Source organism: Erpetoichthys calabaricus, chromosome 1 (assembly GCF_900747795.2).
Source record: "Erpetoichthys calabaricus chromosome 1, fErpCal1.3, whole genome shotgun sequence".
NCBI lineage: Eukaryota > Metazoa > Chordata > Cladistia > Polypteriformes > Polypteridae > Erpetoichthys > Erpetoichthys calabaricus.
The window spans coordinates 313,516,555-313,538,859 of NC_041394.2; the positions used below are offsets into that span (position 1 = coordinate 313,516,555).

Here is a 22,305-nt window from a genome sequence, read left to right on the forward strand (position 1 = left end):
TCCCTCTCTCTCTCTCTCTCCCCCTGCTCCTGACGGAGGGGGTGTGAGCTGCCGCCTTCAACAGCTTTGTGACGCGGTGCTTCGCATACTTAAAAGACAAACAGCCCTATTGATTTGTTTGCTAGAGATTGTTTTCTCTATCTATGTGACATTCTGTGCTCCTGACACGCACTCCTTTGAAGAGGAAGATATGTTTGCATTCTTTTAATTGTGAGACGGAACTGTCATCTCTGTCTTGTCAAAATCTGCGACCCAAGCATGACAATATAAAAATAACCATATAAACATATGGTTTCTACTTCGCGGATTTTCTTATTTCGCGGGTGGCTCTGGAACGCACCCCCTGCGATGGAGGAGGGATTACTGTACTACGTCATGTCTACTATTCGCTTTCCCACACATATGAACATATATATATATATATATATATATATATATATATATATATATATATATATATATATACACACATACACATACATATACACACACATACACATATATACATATACATACATAGTGCGTTGCAACGCGGGCTGTGATTGTTACATGGGAGGGAGACGACAAATCACAGCTTCCCACTTTCTAATCGGGCCTGTGATTGCTGCTTTGACGGATGCCCAGATCCCACAGTATTTCCCCTTAGGAGAGGCGTTAGGCAAGTGTAATTGAATAGCGGTGCTGCAAGTTATTACTCTTTTCATCTTTATTTTATTTTATTGTAGAATCAACTCACAGCTGCGCGCACCAGTGCGTCCGTGGCGGATGCGTACAGCTGCCGTTTTCATTCTCTACCACCTTCGCTAATCATTCTTGAGGCAGATTGAAGACTTAAGTGCCAGCTTAACTGAAAAATTAAAGAAAACATACTAAGTTTTAAAAAAAAATCAGTTTTAACGGGAAAAGATGCCGACGAAAGAAGAGAAGCAGCGGGACGCTAGGGTGAAGAGCTGCTCATTAAGCGGCAAGCGCATCAACCTCTGAGCACACGAATGGTAAACGTACAGAGAAAGAGGATAAATACTATGAATGGTCATGTCAAGTGTATTCACTCCACGTTATCGTGCAGTGCGCTGTTACTGGTATTTTGATAAAAGAATCTGAACAACATATAAGAAGCGTATAAATTATTAAACAGTAAAACATTAACATTTAAGAAGTAAAGATACATTGAGTACTACTGTAGTGCTTTCGGGTATAGTACATTTTTTGTTTGCCCATTACATGCATAAATGTATACATTTTTTGGTGTACCTACCCAAGAACACGCGACATGACCCGGCAGTTAAAAATTTATCGCTCCAGCAATTTTAACTCTGTTACAAAGTCATCTAATATGGTATTGCAAACGGCAGCGGGAGCGTTTCTATAAACTCAATTTAAACTTACTGTTTACACCGTGCTTTGAAGATGCATAGTATGCGACACATGTTTCGCCGTAATTGTGGGCTCATCAGGCGTACACACTCACTGCACTCCCTTACGGGAATCGATCCTCGGACGTAGAGGCGAAGCCCCTAACGTTGTGCCACGGCGTGTGGTTCGTTCATTTGACAGCATGTAGATCGGGGTAATTACATTGCAGGCATTCGTAGTCTGATTCACAATCTGATTGTATGGGTGGTTACCTACCAGGTAACGCTTGTGGTTGGTGAGCAAGTCGGCTAACTTCTGCCACGGTGCCCTCTTTCAGTTGCTAGAAGCAGATCATACAATGGTTGAAATAGTTTAATATATATAGCAAAATCACCGCGCTTCGCAGGGGCGAATATGGTATTGCAAACGGCAGCGTTTCTATAAACTTAATTTAAAGTTACGGTTTATACCGTGCTTTGTTTCATATTCTTTTCCTACCTTATCAATTGTGTAATGTGTTTTTTGAACAGGTTTGATTCATCGAAGTGATCACTCCTGCTGCGTTCAGTCACTTCACGTGAGCCGCTCTCTTGTGTGATGTTGCGATGTCCTCGGGTTTATTTAATGTTAGCTAACACCCAGCAGTTAAAAGTTTCTCGCTACTGCAATTTTAACTCTGTTACAAAGTGATGCAAACTCTCGTTTATACCTCGTGTCTTCCCATTAAACTTGTATCTCGCGAATATGGCATTGCAAACGGCAGCGGGAGCGTTTCTATAAAGTTAATTTAAGGTTACGGTTTACACCGTGCTTTTTTATACCTCGTGTCTTCTCATTAAACTTGTATCTCGCGAATATGGTATTGCAAATGGCAGCGGGAGCGTTTCTATAAAGTTAATTTAGACTTACGGTTTACACCGTGCTTTTTTATACCTTGTGTCTTATGAAGATGCTTGTATGCGTCACTCACTCGCTTCTTATTGTTTCGCTACCTTGTCAGTTGTGTAATGAATGTTTTCTTCAGCGCTCTTTGGGTCTCCTCCTTCTTTTCTATGTACTGAGTTCACAGTCAGTTCAAGTGATTACGTGGGAGGCGTGATGACGCGACACGCAACTCCGTCTCCTACGGCCATCTTGCTGCCTTCCATTACAGTATATGGACAAAAAAGAGGTTCCAGTTATGACCATTACGCGTATAATTTCGAAATGAAACCTGCCTAACTTTTGTAAGTAAGCTGTAAGGAATGAGCCTGCCAAATTTCAGCCTTCCACCTACACGGGAAGTTGGACAATTAGTGATGAGTGAGTCAGTCAGTCAGTGAGTGAGTCAGTCAGTGAGGGCTTTGCCTTTTATTATTATAGATTTATCATTTCACTTATTTTTACTAGCATAAAGTTTTACACTGCTGGCCTAGCTCTTTCTCAGGGGTGGGGTTTGATTTGTTTCATACCTTTTTTTTTTTTTTTGTTTGTAAAACTTGAGTTATGTGTGTGGAATGTTATTTGATTTTAATAAAATCAATAAAATTAAAAAATATATATATAAAAGCAGTTAAATTATAGAATTATATATTACAAGTGAAAGTCTGTTATTTAATCTTCATTGTAGTAATATTTTTGCTTTTGCTTATTAATATTTTATTGTTTTTATGTTTAATAGTTATGTGGCCACTGCAAGCACACACTTCTAACACGGCATGAAAATGGGTACTAAAAGTATCTGCATCCTCTTAGTTGAGGTAAAGGAAAATGTCTTCCTTATAGAGCCACTGACTACCAATTGATGACGACACATATATATTGCATTAACAAGTTCTACTTGTTTGAGTCGTCGCATCTTACACTTGCAGCAGTAAATAGCTCAGTGGTGTCAAGTCAGCACTGATCTATTAAATTAATCTGTTAAATCCAGATTACGGCACCAGTGAAAATGAATTTTTCTGACAGGAATGTTTCTTCACTGTTGCATGCACGTTCATCTTTGCGAACACGAATTCTGATAATAGTGATTTCTAGAGTTGCAAAAAATCAAGCCTTCGTAGTAAACTGACTTTTACAATTAATGTTGAAGTGTATTCAGATACTTTTGAATGAGCACATTTACACATGAAAGCCATATGAGCTAATGTGCAAACACAAGATACATTGTACAATCTAACCAAATGTTTTGAAATTAGTGATTTTTATGACTTGTTTTATTTAGAGTAACCATTCATCCCAAAAGTGTATGTCTTCTGAATATGAGAGGAAATGCACATAAACCCATAGAATTTACCTTGCTAAATCTATTCAGTCAGTGACTGGGCTGGGATCTCAACACATGACTCTTGAGTAGTTGAAAATAAAATTTATATTGTACAGTAATTCCTCGCTATATCGCGCTTCGACTTTCGCGGCTTCACTCTATCGCAGATGTTATATGTAAGCATATTTAAATATATATCGCGGATTTTTTGCTGGTTCGCAGATTTCTGCGGACAATGGGTCTTTTAATTTCTGGTACATGCTTCCTCAGTTGGTTTGCCCAGTTGATTTCATACAAGGGACACTATTGGCAGATGGCTGAGAAGCTACCCAACCAGAGCGCGTATTACGTATTAAATAAAACTCAAATATATTGTGAGCACGGGGGCTGTTCGCACCCCTAGAGGATATGGCCGCTCCTCAAAAAATGCTGAAAGATTACCTTCACATTGCTCTCTTCTTTGCTGGGCTTACATATGGCTGCTTTATCAAGCGATATGCTTCCTGCACCGTGCTTCGCATACTTAAAAGATCAAACAGCACGTATTGATTTTTGATTTTTACTTTTCTCTCTCTCTCTCTCTTGCTCTGACATTCTCTGCTCCTGACGGAGGGGGTGTGAGCAGGGGGCTGTTCGCACACCTAGACGATACGGACGCTCGTCTAAAAATGCTGAAAGATTACCTTCACGTTGCTCCCTTCTGTGCAGCTGCTTCGTGAAGCGACATGCTGCACGGTGCTTCGCATACTTAAAAGCTCGAAGGGCACGTATTGATTTTTGATTGTTTGTTTTTATCTGTCTCTTTCTCTTTCTGACATTCTCTGCTCCTGACGGAGGGGGTGTGAGCTGCTGCCTTTCTTGCAACTGCTTTGTGTGGCGGTGCTTCGCATACTTAAAAGCCAAACAGCCCTATTGATTTGTTTGCTTTTCTCTCTCTCTCTGACATTCTCTGCTCCTGACTGACACGCACTCCTTTGAAGAGAGACATGTTTGCATTCTTTTAATTGTGAGACGGAACTGTCATCTCTGTCTTGTCATGGAGCACAGTTTAAACTTTTGAAAAAGAGACAAATGTTTGTTTGCAGTGTTTGAATAAAGTTCCTGTCTCTCTACAACCTCCTGTGTTTCTGTGCAAATCTGTGACCCAAGCATGACAATATAAAAATAACCATATAAGCATATGGTTTGTACTTCGCGGATTTTCACCTTTCGCGGGGGGTTCTGGAACGCAACCCCCGCGATCGAGGAGGGATTACTGTACACCACTATCTGCACTTGACTGAGGACTGGCATTTTTTTCGTTATTAAGTATCAACAAACAGTGGTACAGCTTTAGGAAATTATTAATTAATGTAGAAGTACAAACTGCTGTGGATATGAGTGTGTTGGGTACACACTGCTTTGGGTACATCCAAGTTTCAGTTTGATTTCACACAAAATATTAGCTCGAAAGGCAATAACACACATTTTATACAGCTTAAGTAAACCTTGGAGGTTCTTTGATATGTGCCATATTTTTATGCTCTTGTATTTGAACTGTATTGATGTAGGAAGCAGCAGCCACATATTTACTAAGCAATTTTTATGGAATTGAGTAAAGAATGTTATACATTAATATCACTCAATTAAGTAATGTGTTAAACAATCCAAACTCGGAAAAAGTTGTAACTGTATGTAAAACATAAATAAAAGAAGAATGTGGTGATTAGTAAATGAAAGTAAATGATCTTTGACCTGAAAAGAAAATAACAGCCCAATATTTTATAATAAAACTGATTTTTTTTTTTATTCAAAGATAAAGGATTATTTTGATTTTGTTACTTGGATCATTTTCCAAAAAAGTTGGGACAGTAAACAATTTACTACTTTGTAGCAATGCCTTTCATCCTCACAACACTTAATAAACATTTAGGTACTGAAGACACCAATTTACTGGGTGTTTCAGGTGTAATTTTGTCCCATTTTTCTTTGAAAGTCTTAAGGTATGTGACAGTATTGGGTTTTTGTTGTTGCATTTTGTATTTCAAAATGTGCCACACATTCTCAATTGGGGACTGCTGCCCTGACAGTCAAGTACATGCATTCTCTTCCTTTGGGTACCGAATGTGGTTCTGCATTGTTTTGCTCAAATATGCATCAGCGTCCATGGAAGAGATGTCGCCTTAAAGGCATTATATGCTGCTCCAAAATTTGTATGTACTTTTTGGCATTAATGGTGTATTCACAAAAGTACAGTTTACCCTTGCCCTGGGAACTGACACAACACTGTACCATCATAGATGCTGGCTTATGGACTAGTAGCTGGTAACCATCTGGATGTTCATTTTCTTCTTTGTTCTAGAGGACACAACATGTATTTCTCCCAAAAAAGACCTTCGGTATTAATTCATCTAACCACAATACACATTTCCACTGTGTAAAGGTCCGTCCCAGATGACTCCAGTCCTTGAGAGAAAAAAACAGTGCTTCTGGACACTGTTAAAATATGGCTTCTTTTTGCACAGTACAGTTTGTGGATGCAACTATGTATTGTATTACTTCATAAAGGTTTGCCAAAGTATTTCTGGGCCCATATCATTTTATTATTTATTGATGAATGACATTTCTTGATGCAGCGCCGTCTGTGGGATCTCATACAGGTAGCTTAGGCTTGTGCCTTTTTCCTTCATACCCTGACATTTCTCCAGATTTCTTGAGTCTTTTAATTATACTTATATGCACTGTTGAAATGAATTGGGTGAAATGCCCAAATACTTGACAATCTGTCTTTGAGAAACATTATTTTTAAACTTTTGAATGATTTTCTCACAGATTTGTGGGGAAATTGGTGATTCTCTGCCCATATTTGCTCCTAAAGGATTAGGTCTTTTCTGGATGCAGCTTAAGCATGACTACACTTACCTGTTGAACATCGTCTGTTTTTACTCACATTGTTATATTTTTTTGTTATGACATTATTGTCCCTAAATTGCCCCATCTCAGCTTTTTTTTTTTTTGGAATGTGTTGCAGGTCCTCAATGGTAAGGTTGTGTATTTATGAAAAAACGATTTGACCAGACTAAACATTAAATTTCTTGCCTTTAAACTATTTATGATGGACTAAAAGTCAACGTGAATTTTGAAGTTGCTGCCTTCTGTTTATTTGCATTTTCCATACCATTCTAACTTTTTCTAAATTGGAGATGCAATTGCTGTAATTTTTCACAACCTCTTTTCGAGGAATCTCAATTAAACACTTTGAAAGGCAGGAGTATAATAATTTTTTTAAAGGACCTAGCAAATTAAATAGTTTGTATAATATAGTGCCAAAGTCTGACCTCATTTCAATCAAAATTGTGAATGGTCCATAACCCCTGCCTTAAAAACTTCAATGAGCTGAACCAAGTCTGCCTGTGTATGTGTGCAAATGAAGTAGACACCTACCCCAAAACACTTTAAAACTGTTCTTGCAAATAAAAGGTAACTCCACTAAATAATGTTTTAGATCTGAGTATTTGTGCAAGTAGCATATTTTACTTTTTAACTTTACGATATCTGCTGAAAACCAGTAAATCTTTAAAATGTCTTGAATACAAACTTTCTCTAAAAATTGGAAGGTTGGAACAATATGTTTATGCATCACTTACAAATCAGATATATTTTGAGAAATATCTTGTATACTTTTGCAATGTACATCTATTTATAGCATTAGATATTTACCCAAATGTTCAACTGTGCTGTAGCACAAAGTCCTAAACAGGTCTGGTTTGCCCTAAAATTAATTAATTGTTAATTAATTCACAGATACGAAGAAGTTCTCAATGTTTTTTACGTGTACATATTGCATAAAGTTTTTATGCTAATTTTAATTTTATACTCTATTGAATTTCAGATTTAGCACACAGACCTTGTAGTTCGAAGTGCATATTCACTAAAAAGATTAATTTTTTTGCTAAAAATGTAATTTATTATAGCTACTTTGTATCTGTAACATTCCCTTTGTTTTTAAATTGACAGTAGTTGTTTATTGCAAAAACAAAAAATGGTAAACTGAAAGTTGAAGAACTTTTCTGTTGCCATGTCCGTTTTGCTGCAGCACGCATTCCTCATTTACAAATTATAAGCAATTAAAAATAAATCAATTTCCAACCACAGCTAGACAAAATGAAAAATAGAACATTTTGTAATTCATTAAGTTATGCTTACTGATAATTCTGCAACAACCAGGAGATAAGGGAATAAAAAGAATTTTTGGGTCTGTCATAAAATTATACCTAGGTATACAACAATATATTATTATTTAAAATATATTGAAAACATTCTTGGTGGTAAAATTACATGCTGTAACTGTTCTTATGAAATAATTGTATCATATATTTTATTTATCTTGTTTTTTATTTTAGTTTTATTTGCTGACATAAATTGTCATTCTTTTCAGGCAATAATAACAATACTTCTGTGTCATTGGTTAAAACTGAGGATGAACCACTATCCAGGGCAGTTTCTCATACTGTGAGTATGTTTTTACACAGTTGTGATATATTTATTTCATTCAAGTAACATTATTGCTTATGTTATGCTGAAACAGAAGGTATTTGTGCTTTTAATACGGTAATTTGTCTTCTTCCACATAATACAATCATTAAATAGGACCCTGAAATGAAGGGTTTGTGTTAAAAAAATGCTTTAGTTGCCTCACATTTTTATGCAATCGTTTTGTTCATCCCACTGAATTAAAGCTGAAAGTCTGCACTTCAATTGCATCTGAGTTGTTTCATTTAAAATTCATTGTGGTAATGTACAGAACCAAAATTAGAAAAAAGTTGTGTCTGTCCACATATTTATGGACCTAACTGTATATTACCCAACTATAGTATAATGTAACCTTATTTTTTCTTATGTTAGGCAGCTGATGATTTAAAGAAGGAAGATCAGCCATGGTATGATGTGGGACTCTTTAAAACCCTTTTCTCAGATGTGACGCATTATTGCCTTCCAGCAGTAGACAGACAACTCAATGTAAGTTCATTTGAAGATTTGACCAATGTAGCTTCAATAAGAAAGTTTTGATAAAATACAGAATATACCAATTTTTGGTTTAAATATTTCCAGTTTGTTTTGGCTTCAAGCTCATCTTTGTGAGACGTGCTTAATGTAAGGTGAGCGGTAGTAGTTCCACCAGTCTCTACCCTGGTACGTGGCATGAAAGCTATAGAATCATAACCATTATGTTTGTACACCCAGCTGCATAGTTAGAAAATGTAACCAATCATGATGTTAATTTTGAAAGTCTGTTATGATGTGGTGATTCTAATTGATCAGAGTACTGAAGGTCTTTGGATATAGATGTGATTTTTTTTTTTTTTTTTTAAATCAGTATCAACAAATCTTTTTTTGGGCAAATCAGTAATTTTTGTAGTAGTTTGTTAAAACATATAACAAGCAACCTAAATCTGATGGTAAAATACGTAGGATCAAATAGGTTAATTTTTTAATTACTTTTTAAATTTTAGGTTGAGATGGTTGGTGCACAGGATTTTGAAAGTAGAGCAAAGCAAGCTCTGTCTCCAGGTGCTACATACAGGTTCAGGGTCGCAGGAATAAATAGCTGTGGGAAAGGACCTTTTAGTCAAACCAGTGAATACAAAACATGTCAGCCTGGATTTCCTGGGGCACCTTCAGCTGTCAAGATTACCAAGGTATTTTTTTCTAGTTTTGCTTAGGAGTTATTTGTTATTAATACAATGTATTTGTGTGCAAGACATAGAAAATTATTTTGGCCCCTCAAATTTGCTTAAAGCATTTCCCAGAGTATTTCTACAGATCTCTCTGGAGATAATATTATTACATAATATATAATGTCAAATTGTGTAGAGATGGATCAAATCTTTAACATTATTAAGTTGAGTCAACAGTTAAGATTTAAAAGTTAAATTGGATACATAATTCACATAAGCTTCATCATAAAACACAGTAACAGGATAGGCATTTTTTAATTTATAAAATGTGCTTCACTTTAGAATGCAGATTCACGTGGCAAACTAATATGTACCATAATTGTGAAGAAGTAATGTAAACTTTGATTTGTAATGTACTAAACTTTTCCTTTAAGGATTGGAAGGTGGATGTCTAACACTAGAATTACCAGAGCCTACGAAAAAATTCGTAGATCCGTCCCACCGTAAATCGCTTCTTAAATCCGTTCGCACCTCTCTGCCAGCGTCCTTTTTTCCTCTAAATGTAAAGATAAAGACAAGCTGCAAACAGCCGACTATTCCATCCCCCCACCGACTTAGAACGTGCACGAACTTCTCCCAGCTCATGCCTTGATTGATTATCTGGGAGTGCAGTGGAGTTTTAGAGTGGAAATAATAGATCGTTATTTGGAACACACGCATTTCATGTGTGTTCCGTTTCTACAGTAAACACATTTTTAAAACAGAAACGTTTTTCATATTCTAGTAGTAAATGACAAAATGTAGGCATAAACTACAGTATATAATGTATGAAGCCTGAAGTCCAAATATCAAAGAAACACTTTCACGAAAGTTACAAATATAACAGAACAAGTGTGCTTTTATTCAAAAATATAACTGCAGAAAAAAAAAAGCCGCCTTAGTGTGCGACATTGACACTCAGTTACTACGACGGCCCCGTGGCGCAACAGTATCAGTTGCTGACTGGGAATCAAAAGGTCACGAGTTTGATCCTGCTCGACTCCCTTTTGAGAAGTGAACTGCTCTTACTTTTACTATTTTAGAATAAAAAGATACATTTGATTTCAGTCTGATATTTGTAAAGGTTAGCTGTGTTTTGGTTTTTTTTAATTCACTATTCATTCTTGTCGCGTTCAGGATCCTTCCCTACCCCATCTGACACTGCTGTTTTCACATAAAGACGCGCTATAGTTCTGCAGTGTATCACGATACATATGACCGCGTGTTTTTTTTCCCCCCAATCTTGCCAGTCCCCACATGTTGCTGTATGTTGTTTCTTTTGTACTCCAGGACATGCAGAGGAAAGCATAGTAAAGAGCAGTAACTTCAGCACTATATGCAATCATCAGACACTCCACATCTGAAACTGCTGTTTTCACATAAAGACGTGCTATAGCTCACCCAAAAGCTCCCTTCCTACATTTATGACATGTGTACTTGTTGCAGTGAACACACCTCTCTGTGCTATGGTTCCTATTACACTGAACAAGCACCTGAAATTTGCAGCTCTATTCATTATCTCAAAACAAATACAGTGCATCCGGAAAGTATTCACAGCGCATCACTTTTTCCATATTTTGTTATGTTACAGCCTTATTCCAAAATGGATTAAATTCATTTTTTTCCCTCAGAATTCTGCACACAACACCCCATAATGACAAAGTGAAAAAAGTTTACTTGAGGTTTTTGCAAATTTATTAAAAATAAAAGAACTGAGAAATCACATGTACATAAGTATTCAAAGCCTTTGCTCAATACTTTGTCGATGCACCTTTGGCAGCAATTACAGCCTCAAGTCTTTTTAATATGATGCCACAAGCTTGGCACACCTATCCTTGGCTAGTTTCACCCATTCCTCTTTGCAGCACCTCTCAAGCTCCATCAGGTTGGATGGGAAGCGTCGGTGCACAGCCATTTTAAGATCTCTCCAGAGATGTCCAATCAGATTCAAGTCTGGGCTCTGGCTGGGCCACTCAAGGACATTCACAGAGTTGTCCTGAAGCCATTCCTTTGATATCTTGGCTGTGTGCTTAGGGTCGTTGTCCTGCTGAAAGATGAACCGTCGCCCCCAGTCTGAGGTCAAGAGGGCTCTGGAGCAGGTTTTCATCCAGGATGACTCTGTACATTGCTGCAGTCATCTTTCCCTTTATCCTGACTAGTCTCCCAGTTCCTGCCGCTGAAAAACATCCCCACAGCATGATGCTGCCACCACCCTGCTTCACTGTAGGGATGGTGCCAGGTTTCCTCCAAACGTGACGCCTGGCATTCACACCAAAGAGTTCAATCTTTGTCTCATCAGACCAGAGAATTTTCTTTCTCATGGTCTGAGAGTCCTTCAGGTGCCTTTTGGCAAACTCCAGGCAGGCTGCCATGTGCCTTTTACTAAGGGGTGGCTTCCGTCTGGCCACTCTACCATACAGACCCGATTGGTGGATTGCTGCAGAGATGGTTGTCCTTCTGGAAGGTTCTCCTCTCTCCACAGAGGACTTCTAGAGCTCTGACAAAGTGACCATCGGGTTCTTGGTCACCTCCCTGACTAAAGCCCTTCTCCCCCGATCGCTTAGGTTAGATGGCCGGCCAGCTCTAGGAAGAGTCCTGGTGGTTTCGAACTTCTTCCACTTATGGATGATGGAGGCCACTGTGCTCATTGGGACCTTCAAAGCAGCAGAAATTTTTCTGTAACATTCCCCAGATTTGTGCCTCGAGACAATCCTGTCTTGGAGGTCTACAGACAATTCCTTTGATTTCATGCTTGGTTTGTGCTCTGACATGAACTGTCAACTGTGGGACCTTATATAGACAGGTGTGTGCCTTTCCAAATCATGTCCAACCAACTGAATTTACCACAGGTGGACTCCAATTAAGCTGCAGAAACATCTCAAGGATGATCAGGGGAAACAGGATGCACCTGAGCTCAATTTCGAGCTTCATGGCAAAGGCTGTGAATACTTATGTACATGTGCTTTCTCAATTTTTTTATTTTTAATAAATTTGCAAAAATCTCAAGTAAACTTTTTTCATGTTGTCATTATGGGGTGTTGTGTGTAGAATTCTGAGGAAAAAAATGAATTTAATCCATTTTGGATTATGGCTGTAGCATAACAAAATGTGGAAAAAGTGATGCGCTGTGAATACTTTCCGGATGCACTGTATATGTGATGTTTTGAAGAAATCATTTTATGACGCGAATAGTACCAATCAAAAAACATCGTCGAAGTAATGCAATATTATTTGAAAATGAACAGCATCAGATTGGGTGTGATTTATACTGGCGCTGTTACTTAGAGTCAGATCACAAGCTGAATAAGCTCCTGTTGTGACTCTAAGTAAAAAAGCATGAATTAATCAACAGAAATAACCGCGATCGACATTTTAAACTTAATGATTTACAGTGCATACCAATTTATAAATTTTATGTCCGTTTGAGGCTACAAAGGAAAAAAAAAACACTTCCTCCCCAGCGGGGAATCGAACTCGGGTCTGTACGACGCTGCAGGGTTGCCGTGCTCTGAGGCAGCAAATCTCAGCATTTCGCCATGGAAAGCGTTGTTACATCCTTGAACCTTTTGTGAAAGTGTTTATTTGATGTTTGGCCGTCAGGCTTCACACATTCTATAGTTTATGCCTACATTTTGTAACATTTATTACTAAAATATGAAAAAGTTTCTGTTTTAACAATGTGTTTATACAGATTACTGTAGAAACGGAACACACATGAAATGCATGCGTTCCAAATAACGATCTATTATTTCCACTCTAAAACTCCAGTCACTCCCAGATAATCAAACAAGGCATGAGCTGGGAAAACTTAGTGAACGTTTTGTGATGGTGGGGGATGGAATAGCCGGCTTTTTGCTGCTCGTCTTAATCGGCACATTTAGAAGACAAAAGAGAGGTGAGAATGGTTTTAAGGTGGGCCGGATCTACGAGTTTTTTTCGTAGACTCTAGTAATTCTAGTGTTAAGTGGCCAAGTTACAGTCTTGACTTAAATCTTTTGATGGACTTGAAGAGAGCAGTCCACTAACAGTCATCACAAAATTTGATTGAATTTGAACAATTCTACTGGGAAGAATGGGCAAATATTACCCACTGTTGATGTGCAAAGCTGGTAGAGACATGTCTAAACACACTACTGACTGTCATTTTAGCAAAAGATAGCTCTGCAAATATTAAAAAAGGGGACTGGTCACTTTTTCAATCCTATTATTCTAGATTTTAATTTCATATTGATCCTTTTCAGAACTGTGGCCTTTTTTTCATTATTTTAATGTTGTAAGGCAAAATGTGTAAATAAAGCTAGAAAAAGTAATGGGTGTTGATGTCGTGCTGTAAATAAAAAAAAAAAAAAAAAAAAGCAACTGTTTCAAAGAGGTATGATGACTTTCTGTAGGCACTGTATATATCCTTATATCTTTCTACAACTTACAGAGGACACTTTAGATTTCACAAATTTGAACCTTGTGCAGTTTCCTCCCACAGTCCAAAGACATGCAGGTTAGGTGGACTGGCGATTCTAAATTGGCCCTAGTGTATGCTTGGTGTGTGTTTGTGTTTGTGTGTGTCCTGCGGTGGGTTGGCACCCTGCCCAGGATTGGTTACTGCCTTGTGCCCTGTGTTGGCTGGGATTGGCTCCAGCAGACCCCCGTGACCCTGTGTTCGGATTCAGCGGGTTGGAAAATGGATGGATGGATGAACCTTGTGCATATATTCCCTTGTAGCTTATATAGTATAAAGGTACACAGCATCTGTAAATGATTGCAGTGCATAACATGCAGAAATGAATGCAGTGAATATATATGAAATGGCAATAAACACACACCAGAAACTCCAGTTTAGACAACTCACGTATTTAAGGCTTCTACATGGGTCTGTTTTTAACCGTATTACTGCATTCATTGTCATCATTTCTGAGTGTAAACACGTGTGCCAATTTCTCAATCGCCATCGCTTGCAAAACTTTAGATATTTCTGGTATTATTATCATTGGCAGTTTTTATACATGGTGAAGCATATGTTACTTGGTCTTCAGCAAGTTCAACAGCAAAATTTAAAGTACTTCTGAGAGGATAGCAAGGGAAGTTAATTCCCAATGAATACTGAGTGTTTATCAAACTATGATGTATAAGGAAGTGTTTTCTGCTTTTAATTATTTAATTCTTAAGGAGTTATGGAAGTTTAAAAGTATATATACAGCAAGCATTTAAAGCATAGGAGTTGCATGTGTATATATAGATCATGTAAGAGTACAGATTATTTACTTAGAAGCATTTAAGCGTACATATTATAGATTTTCTCATCCTTCTCTTGTGTTCACAGCCTGTGCACCCGTTATGGCTGCCATATGCATATGAAGTAGTTTACTTGCTCAAAATGAATTTATTTTATATGAAATGTATTCTCATTCTAGGCTGCAGAAAGCATTCATATTACCTGGGAGCCTCCGTCCTCCCCTTCAGGCAGAATCCTGGAGTATTCCCTTTATCTGGCAGTAAAGAAAGGTCGTTCCAACACAAGTGGGAATTCCAACCCGCTAGCCTTCATCCGCCTTTACAGGGGTGTGAAAACGTACTGTACTGTAACGGCTAACCAGCTGGCCAATGCACATATTGACTATACCTCCAGGCCTGCTGTAGTCTTCCGTATTGCTGCCAAGAATGAACAGGGTTATGGGCCAGCCACCCAAATAAGATGGTTACAAGGTATGTAGGATCTGTTAATAAAGCAGCTTTCATAAAAACAAATGACATCACACCAGAATGATATTTGTTTTTTGTATTTTTGATTTTAAAGAACCATCTAAAACAAAATCAGCACATCCATTACAGGCCGGTGATACTGGTAAACAGGTTCATCAGCAGACTGTAAGGTAAGGGTTTTCTTAAATATAATCTCCATATCTATTGAATAGTGAATAGTTAATCCTGTTCCTGTTTTTATTTATTTATTTATTTTATGCTCTGGAGTATAAACAGTGTCACTTTCATATTGTGTTTCACTTATAAGCTACAGTAATAAGCCTGAATTCCACTGGTGACCCAGTATACTGCATATCTTATATCACTGGAAAGAGTTGCACTCTTGGGATTTTTAATGTTGATGCAAAGTGCTTTTTTACTGTGGAGTCTTGTTGTTTGATCTTTTTTATGTTACGGGTACAGCACTTCCTGACAGTGTTCTGAAGCCATTAAGAAGGCTTAGAGAATGTTAGGTTATGTAGCACAATGTGAAGAGTACAAGTCCAAGAAGTTTATGCTGAAGCTTTGTAACTCATGGTGAGGCCTCATCTGGAGTACTGTGTGCAGTTTTGTCTCCCGTGTACAGAAAATAACATAGCAGTGCTAAAAAAAGTCCCGAGAAGAGCGACTAGGCTGATTCCAGGATTGCAGGGGATTAAACATGAGGAAAAATTAAGCCTTTTTGGTTTAAGTGAAATGAAATTAAGAGGAGACATGATTGAAGTGTTTAAAATTATGATGGGGGACTAGTACAGTGGATCGAGATTGTTATTTTAAAATGAGTAGGACTTTTGGGACCTTCAGAACTCGACTTGATGTTATTTAGGAGGACTTAAGTGGATGGGACTGGCGAGCTTTGTTGGGCTGACTAGCCCATTCTCGTTTAAATATTTCTAATGTACTGGACATGTGATCATAGTGCAGTTACAGAGTAGCAATATAGTGTCCTTGAAGGGAACAACAAAACAATGTAGATGAGCTTGGGGCATAGCATATGTCATTGAGAAAAGCAGTAGACCTCATTTTTATTTGTAAGAAAATGCAAAGAAATAACACTACACATTAGACAAAGATCCCAGCTGTGCTGTGCTTCTCCCTGACTATTTAGGATGACTCTTAAGAGGGAATAAAATTGGTATGAAGAGTTTTCAAAAAGTTTCTGCACTTTATTTTTCAAAAAAATTATTTATATTAGAGATATTTCAAGTGGATTACTTTGAAGTCTCCCTACTTACAGTATAGTTACACCAGTGGTCTAGAAATATCTGAATGCTTTCCGAGAAAACATTTTCTGGCTAAGCATGAAGCTAGTTATGCACGGCCTGTTTCATCATGTGCAAATCGATGACCTCTCCTAAATACAGTGAACTTTCCGTTATTACTTCTCTTCTGTTAGTAAGAGCTGTGGTCTGTTCATTTTTCCTGCTTTTAATCAGTGGTTAACATTGATGTTCATCCCAAGTTCTCCACATCTATCACAATTGTCCAATCATTTTTGGATACCTCTATTGACTTGTACATGCCTATTTTTGAGGTAAAACATCGTCGCTTTACTGAGCACATAACAAAGAAATCCGATCCTGTAACACACAAATCACACACACAACTTCTCAATTCTTGTTTTCTATGAACTGACATAGACAGGTTCATGACATAGTGATAGTCATACAATATCTGTAAGGTCAGGAGCAATAGGACCCCAGGCCTCCAAACAGGTTACAATGTTGCAAAATCTTTGAAACTTAACCTTATAGCAGTGACTTGGAAAGAGAAAGTTCAAACATTTGTAGAGAATTCTCGTAGTGAATGAAAACATGGATTAAAAGTTTAAGTCGAGTAGATTCAATAAACTTTATTAACTCCAAAGTGAAATTTAGAAGTTATGATTAAATTAGCAAAAAATATTATTATATTTCAGTTGAAAATGTACCTGTAAAGATTTAAGGTTTGTTTTCTCTCTCTTGATAGTTGATGTAAAGATCTGTCTCAATTCTGGGTTCCTCCAGGCTGTACAAAACAATTTTCAGGTAAGTAACTGCATGTTTACCTTTAAACATGGACTGTACAGTAATGAGTTGTTTTTACATCTTGCTGTTATAGTTGAAAGTACTGGAATAATTTGCTAGAAATAATACAGTTCATTAATATTCATGCAGCAAAGAGCCTGGTTCAGACTTGAACTTCTTAGTTTAATAATAAAGTAGAATGTCCTTTATATACCGTAAGAAGTTGCCATAGTAGTGTGGAACTACAGTCATAAGTTTAGGAACCCTTCTTAATTCTTTGGATTTTTGTTTATCATTGGCTGAGCTTTCAAAGTAGCAACTTCCTTTTAATATATGGCATGCCTTATGGAAACAGTAGTATTTCAGCAGTGACATTAAGTTTATTGGATATTAACAGAAAAAATGCAATATGCATCATAACAAAATTAGACTGGTGCATAAATTTGGGCACCCCAACAGAGATATTACATCAATACTTAGTTGAGCCTCCTTTTTCCAAATATAACAGCCTCTAGATGCCTCCTATAGCCTTTGATGAGTGTCTGTGACAACAGGATTTCCTCTGCCCGGGGTTTGTCTCCTGCCTTGCGCCCTGTGTTGGTTGGGATTGGCTCCAGCAGACCCCCTGTGACCCTTTAATTAGGATATAGCGGGTTGGATAATGGATGGATGGATAATTATAAAAAGAAAAAAAAAATTGATCAACCCCCCCAAAAAATGAGAGGGAACAAACTCCCCGTAAAAGGCAGCCACTAGCACAGCTCCCGGAAGAACCTTGCAAAACTTTTTCGGAAATGTAGCTGAGTCCACCTGGAAACCCACCCCCTCAGGCAATTCAGCCACACCACATCATTATTTAATTAAACTACCAAAGCAGGTACTTGTTTGTCATAGTTAGAGGAGAGGCTACTGCAGATGAACCATTTTGAGTGATAGTAGCACTTGGCACTGCATGACCTTTCCATGAAATAATTAACAAGTGTAGACATATGGGCTTTAATGTGCTTAAACAAAGCCTTTGCTGGTTTGGTAGGTCTAATTTAATCGGTTTATAGCATTAATATTTTCTAATTGTTTTCTTTTATTAATAGATTTATTGTGTGGCTCAAACATTGGAGAACTTTTTAGTGCAAATAGGCGAATGTAATAAATTATATGTGGACGAGTAACAGATCAGAAGGAGATCACAATTAAGTTAGGGTACTAATAGGGCCACTCCGTTTAATATAGGCACAGAAAACTTTTAAATTAATAGGAGCTCGATGGCATTAGGAACAAAAACAGGCAATTACTTGTGACGATGCAGGTTCAGCTCCATGCTCCACTCTTCTATTACGGAGCCCTTGAACCCATCACCGTCGGCAATGTCACCGATGAGCTAGACAGTGAGGCAATAACAATTGAGCAAGGGGATGATGTATAAAGTGCAAAAGTGCTTTTATTAAAAGACCAATCAAAACAATCAGTGTTCTCATAAATAGTGCAATGTCCAATAAATAAATAATCCAAAAAACATGTGGAGGTTAAAATCAATAAACAAACTCTTCTAAAAAAAAAACCATGAGGTGAAATAGTACAGGAAGTAATGTTAAAACCACAAGCCCGGTGTCTTCTGCTTCCATGGCGGCTCCCCTGCTACGCCCATCTGGTCTGCTCTACAGGAGAGTCACCTACCTGCAGGATCAGCTGTCCTTCAAACAGGTCCGGTAGCCCTCCGTTCCTTGGCTTCGTCGGGCTCCCAACCGGACCGAGACTTGGGATATTTCCCATCGGCCAAGGCACTCACGCTGGGGCTACACCTGCCCAAAGCCTTCTCGACTCCCACTCCTAGCAACGGCCAAGTCGATACTTCTACTGGTCACTCAGCTGGAGCGACCGCTTCCTTCAGCCCCACTGAGTGTCGGCCAAACACTCCTCTCGTAGGCTTTCCTTCCAGCTGCCTGCTTTCTCTAATGCGAGCCTGCTCTTGCCTGCTCGCTCGCTCTCCTTCCTCACACCGGCTTTCTCCACCTGCTTCCTGCTACCTCCCGTTCTCTCTTTCCTTCCTTTTACTTTTCTCTCTTTAACCGGCTCGCGCTTATCTATATATGCGGAGAGGACATAGCAGCTGCAGCCCATTAGCCACAGGAACGATCACGGATATGGGCAGATTCTCACCTGTGCACTTAGGCGAAAAACGCCCACACCGCAGATCGCCCTGCAGCTTGCTATAGCCACCACGTCCCCTCGCTAAGCCACGAGCGCGGCGATTATTTATTTAAAACGAACTGGCCTTTGCTGGAAGAGCTGTGGACCCATAACACCACATACACCACATTGCTGCTGAATCTGCCTCAAGAAAGAATTGTGTAAGAACTTAAATTGGAAACTAGGGAGTTAGAAACTAGGACTAGGACATCTTTGAGTCAGGAACCAGGCAGGAGAAAACTTTTTCATTTCATCATTTATTTCACTTTAGCAAATGCTGATAAGGGTGCATCCTGTTACAGCAATAAACTAAGGGGCAGCACCCTGTGCAGAGGTTGTCAGCAAATGGGCACAGAATAGTGGCAGAGACACAAGCTATAGACAACTGAAGTTGCATAACACTGTCGAATTAATCCTGACATTTACTCTGATTGGTTCATTGGCTTAGACCTTCTAAATATTTACTCTGATTGCTTAAAAGACGTGAAATTTTTAAAGCAAAGAGCATAGCCAGCTTACATACCCAAAATAAAAGTCTCCAATATCTCTTACGGTTTGCGGTTATTCTTTTATGAAAAACTGCGTAGGTGACGACTGGCGGGTCTTACTGGTCACACGACATCAGCCAATTTCTTAAGCCACCAGACACTCTGTCTCTTTACTTAACCCTTTCTTCATGCTATTTCTAAGACAAACGCTATATATTTCTTTTAATATATATTGCATTCAAAACACTTCCTATACAAAAGCTATATTACCCCTTGATAGTTCCCTTTTTTCTCTCACACCGGGCGTTAAACTCAAAGGGCTTAGTAGAGCGGGTCTGGCTTTGCGAGAGCTCCATCCTACGGTGGCTCAAGTCCAAAATACAATGCCTTCTTTTGGGGATGTCAGGTTTTTTACTATCCAGACAGGAAGGAAAAGAGCTTCTCAGGATCAGTTGCCTTCCCTGGGTGTCTTCTCAGAACTGTGCAGGGAAAAAGTGGCGATACTATTAGTGACTACAACCCATCTTATCCCGGAGGTGATATTGCATACTTCAGGTGAGCCCAGAAGGTGATCCTCTGATGCACACATATGACAGATTATTATTTTTTATTTAGCTGATGCCTTTATCCAGAGTGACTTCCAACATTTGGTTAAATTTTGTTTGTTTTTTCACTTGAACCACAAACTCATGGTTACACAGTGTTGGTAGCAGGATTAAAACCCACAGCCTCAGGTTTTTGAAGTCCAAAGTCTTATGCCACACTACGTATTGGTAATGTAATGATCGGTAGTCACGTATTGTATGAAATATGCATCTTTGACCTAAAGCGGACATGTTTGTCTTTCATGTCTTACAGCACATGGGCATTGAAGATCAGCCTGAAGCGGGAAGAAACAAACTGACATTTACAATTATGTTGGAAACGTGAAAAAAGAAAATCACATACTAATTACTGTCTATTACAATTCAAAATAGTACTTTCCACTGTTTTCTAATTTGATGTATGTGGCTTTTTCAATTACTTTGTACAGAAATGAATATGTATATTTATCAAGCCCGGATCACTATATTTAAGTGTGTTATAATCATTCTAATATATGCACAGTGTATCTCTGTTGTTGTCTTTAATCCGAAGGGGAAATGTGTCCCACCACTGAGGTCTCCTTCTGTCGTTCTATTCTACTGAACGGACATCAGAAATTTGTATGTTTAGGATTTGTATTTAGCTCAAGAAAAGTCTGGTGACTTGTACAGTGGGTCCAGTTTGTGTCTGTGAATGTGAAATGTAACTCTGCACCTTTTTATAGTACATTTGTACAGTATTTTAAATGTTGCATTTCAGGGTGTTGCTCCAGTTGTTTTCTAATTTATACATTATTTTTCTCATAGTGTAAAATCTAATCAGGTGGAGCTCACATGAATAAAAGGTTACTTCAGATATCAAACAGAAGGATGCTGTCCATTTAACCATTCTGTACTGCAACCGAAAATGGACTTGTATCCATGTACAGTTTGGTACACATTTTGTCTCCACGTGTGACGCGCAGGACGGTTTCAATGCCCGCCCTACGTGTAGGTCAATTAGAGAATAAATAAGAAGCGACACTTGGTCTTCCATCACCTCTTTGACCACTCAGGCAGTGGAGCCGCGGCATGCCTGTGAGCTCTGTGACGGGGGTCTCTGATATCAGGTACTACTCGGCCCTCATTAAAACTCAAGGTCATTTATTCATACGCCATTGAGAATTTTCAGGTTTTGTTCCTTTGTAAATGATTAGAGGCAAGTGCAATTTTTTTTTTTTTTACTTAATAATTTATTGTATTTTTGTGAAGTAGACTAGTCTCCGTTTAAACACATCCACTTGCCAATAACCGTTTTCTAATGCAGAAAAAAAGTTGAATGTATTTTACACTAAAAAAAGTTTTCTCTAATATTTTTTATTCCAGTTAATTGACTTCTTCCTTTCAGGCAGAGATGATAATGTTCAAAGATTGAACTGCCAAGCTGTGTTTACATTAATCTGACATGTTTTTATTTACACGTATATTATCTTTTTTGATAATTATGCAGCAATTTCAAAACAGTTTTTTCAACTTTCATGTGCCTAAAAGGCAAGCATTGATTTTTTTTTTATTCTTGTATTGATACTGTAATAAATGATCACAATTTCAGAGACTGTCTGTGAGAATCTTTTTTTTTTTAAATTTATTATAATGTGTATTATTAATAAGGTTTTCATTGAATGTTTTATTTGTAGTTACTGAATGCTTATTCTGTCCCACTCCTTCACTTTGCAGATATGTGCCAGCGAACACCTGGTGGCTGATGAACCGCGGGGCCCAGTCGGACTTGGCAGGAAAAATTGATGTGAAGATGCCATGTGGGTTCACAACCCACAAGGTGATGGGTGTGGGTGGGGTGGAGTATGGCACAGACCTGGACCTTAGTGGCGGGGAAGGTGCTGGAGCTCATGAAGGAGGATATAATCAGACTCCCCTCTGTGCACAGCATTAGCTCTGTAATGTCACTTCTGTGTTAGGGGAGATCACCTTCGACTCTGGAGTTGCCTGTTGGTAGAGGACCTAGGC

General features: G+C 38.3%; 1 protein-coding gene across 2 annotated transcripts in view; it reads left to right on the forward strand.

Moving 5' to 3' along the window:
* hcfc2 (host cell factor C2) overlaps positions 1 to 21,897 on the forward strand; it is a 59,379-nt gene extending 37,482 nt beyond the window's left edge. For both annotated transcript variants that reach the window (XM_028817563.2, XM_028817572.2), the window contains 7 exons: positions 8,019 to 8,092; positions 8,486 to 8,599; positions 9,094 to 9,279; positions 14,706 to 14,997; positions 15,089 to 15,164; positions 17,002 to 17,060; positions 20,573 to 21,897. In XM_028817563.2, coding sequence (XP_028673396.1) covers positions 8,019 to 8,092; positions 8,486 to 8,599; positions 9,094 to 9,279; positions 14,706 to 14,997; positions 15,089 to 15,164; positions 17,002 to 17,005 — 746 coding nt within the window. In that variant the 3' untranslated portion in view covers positions 17,006 to 17,060; positions 20,573 to 21,897. The remainder of the gene's footprint in view (positions 1 to 8,018; positions 8,093 to 8,485; positions 8,600 to 9,093; positions 9,280 to 14,705; positions 14,998 to 15,088; positions 15,165 to 17,001; positions 17,061 to 20,572) is intronic.
* Positions 21,898 to 22,305: the final 408 nt, after the last annotated feature.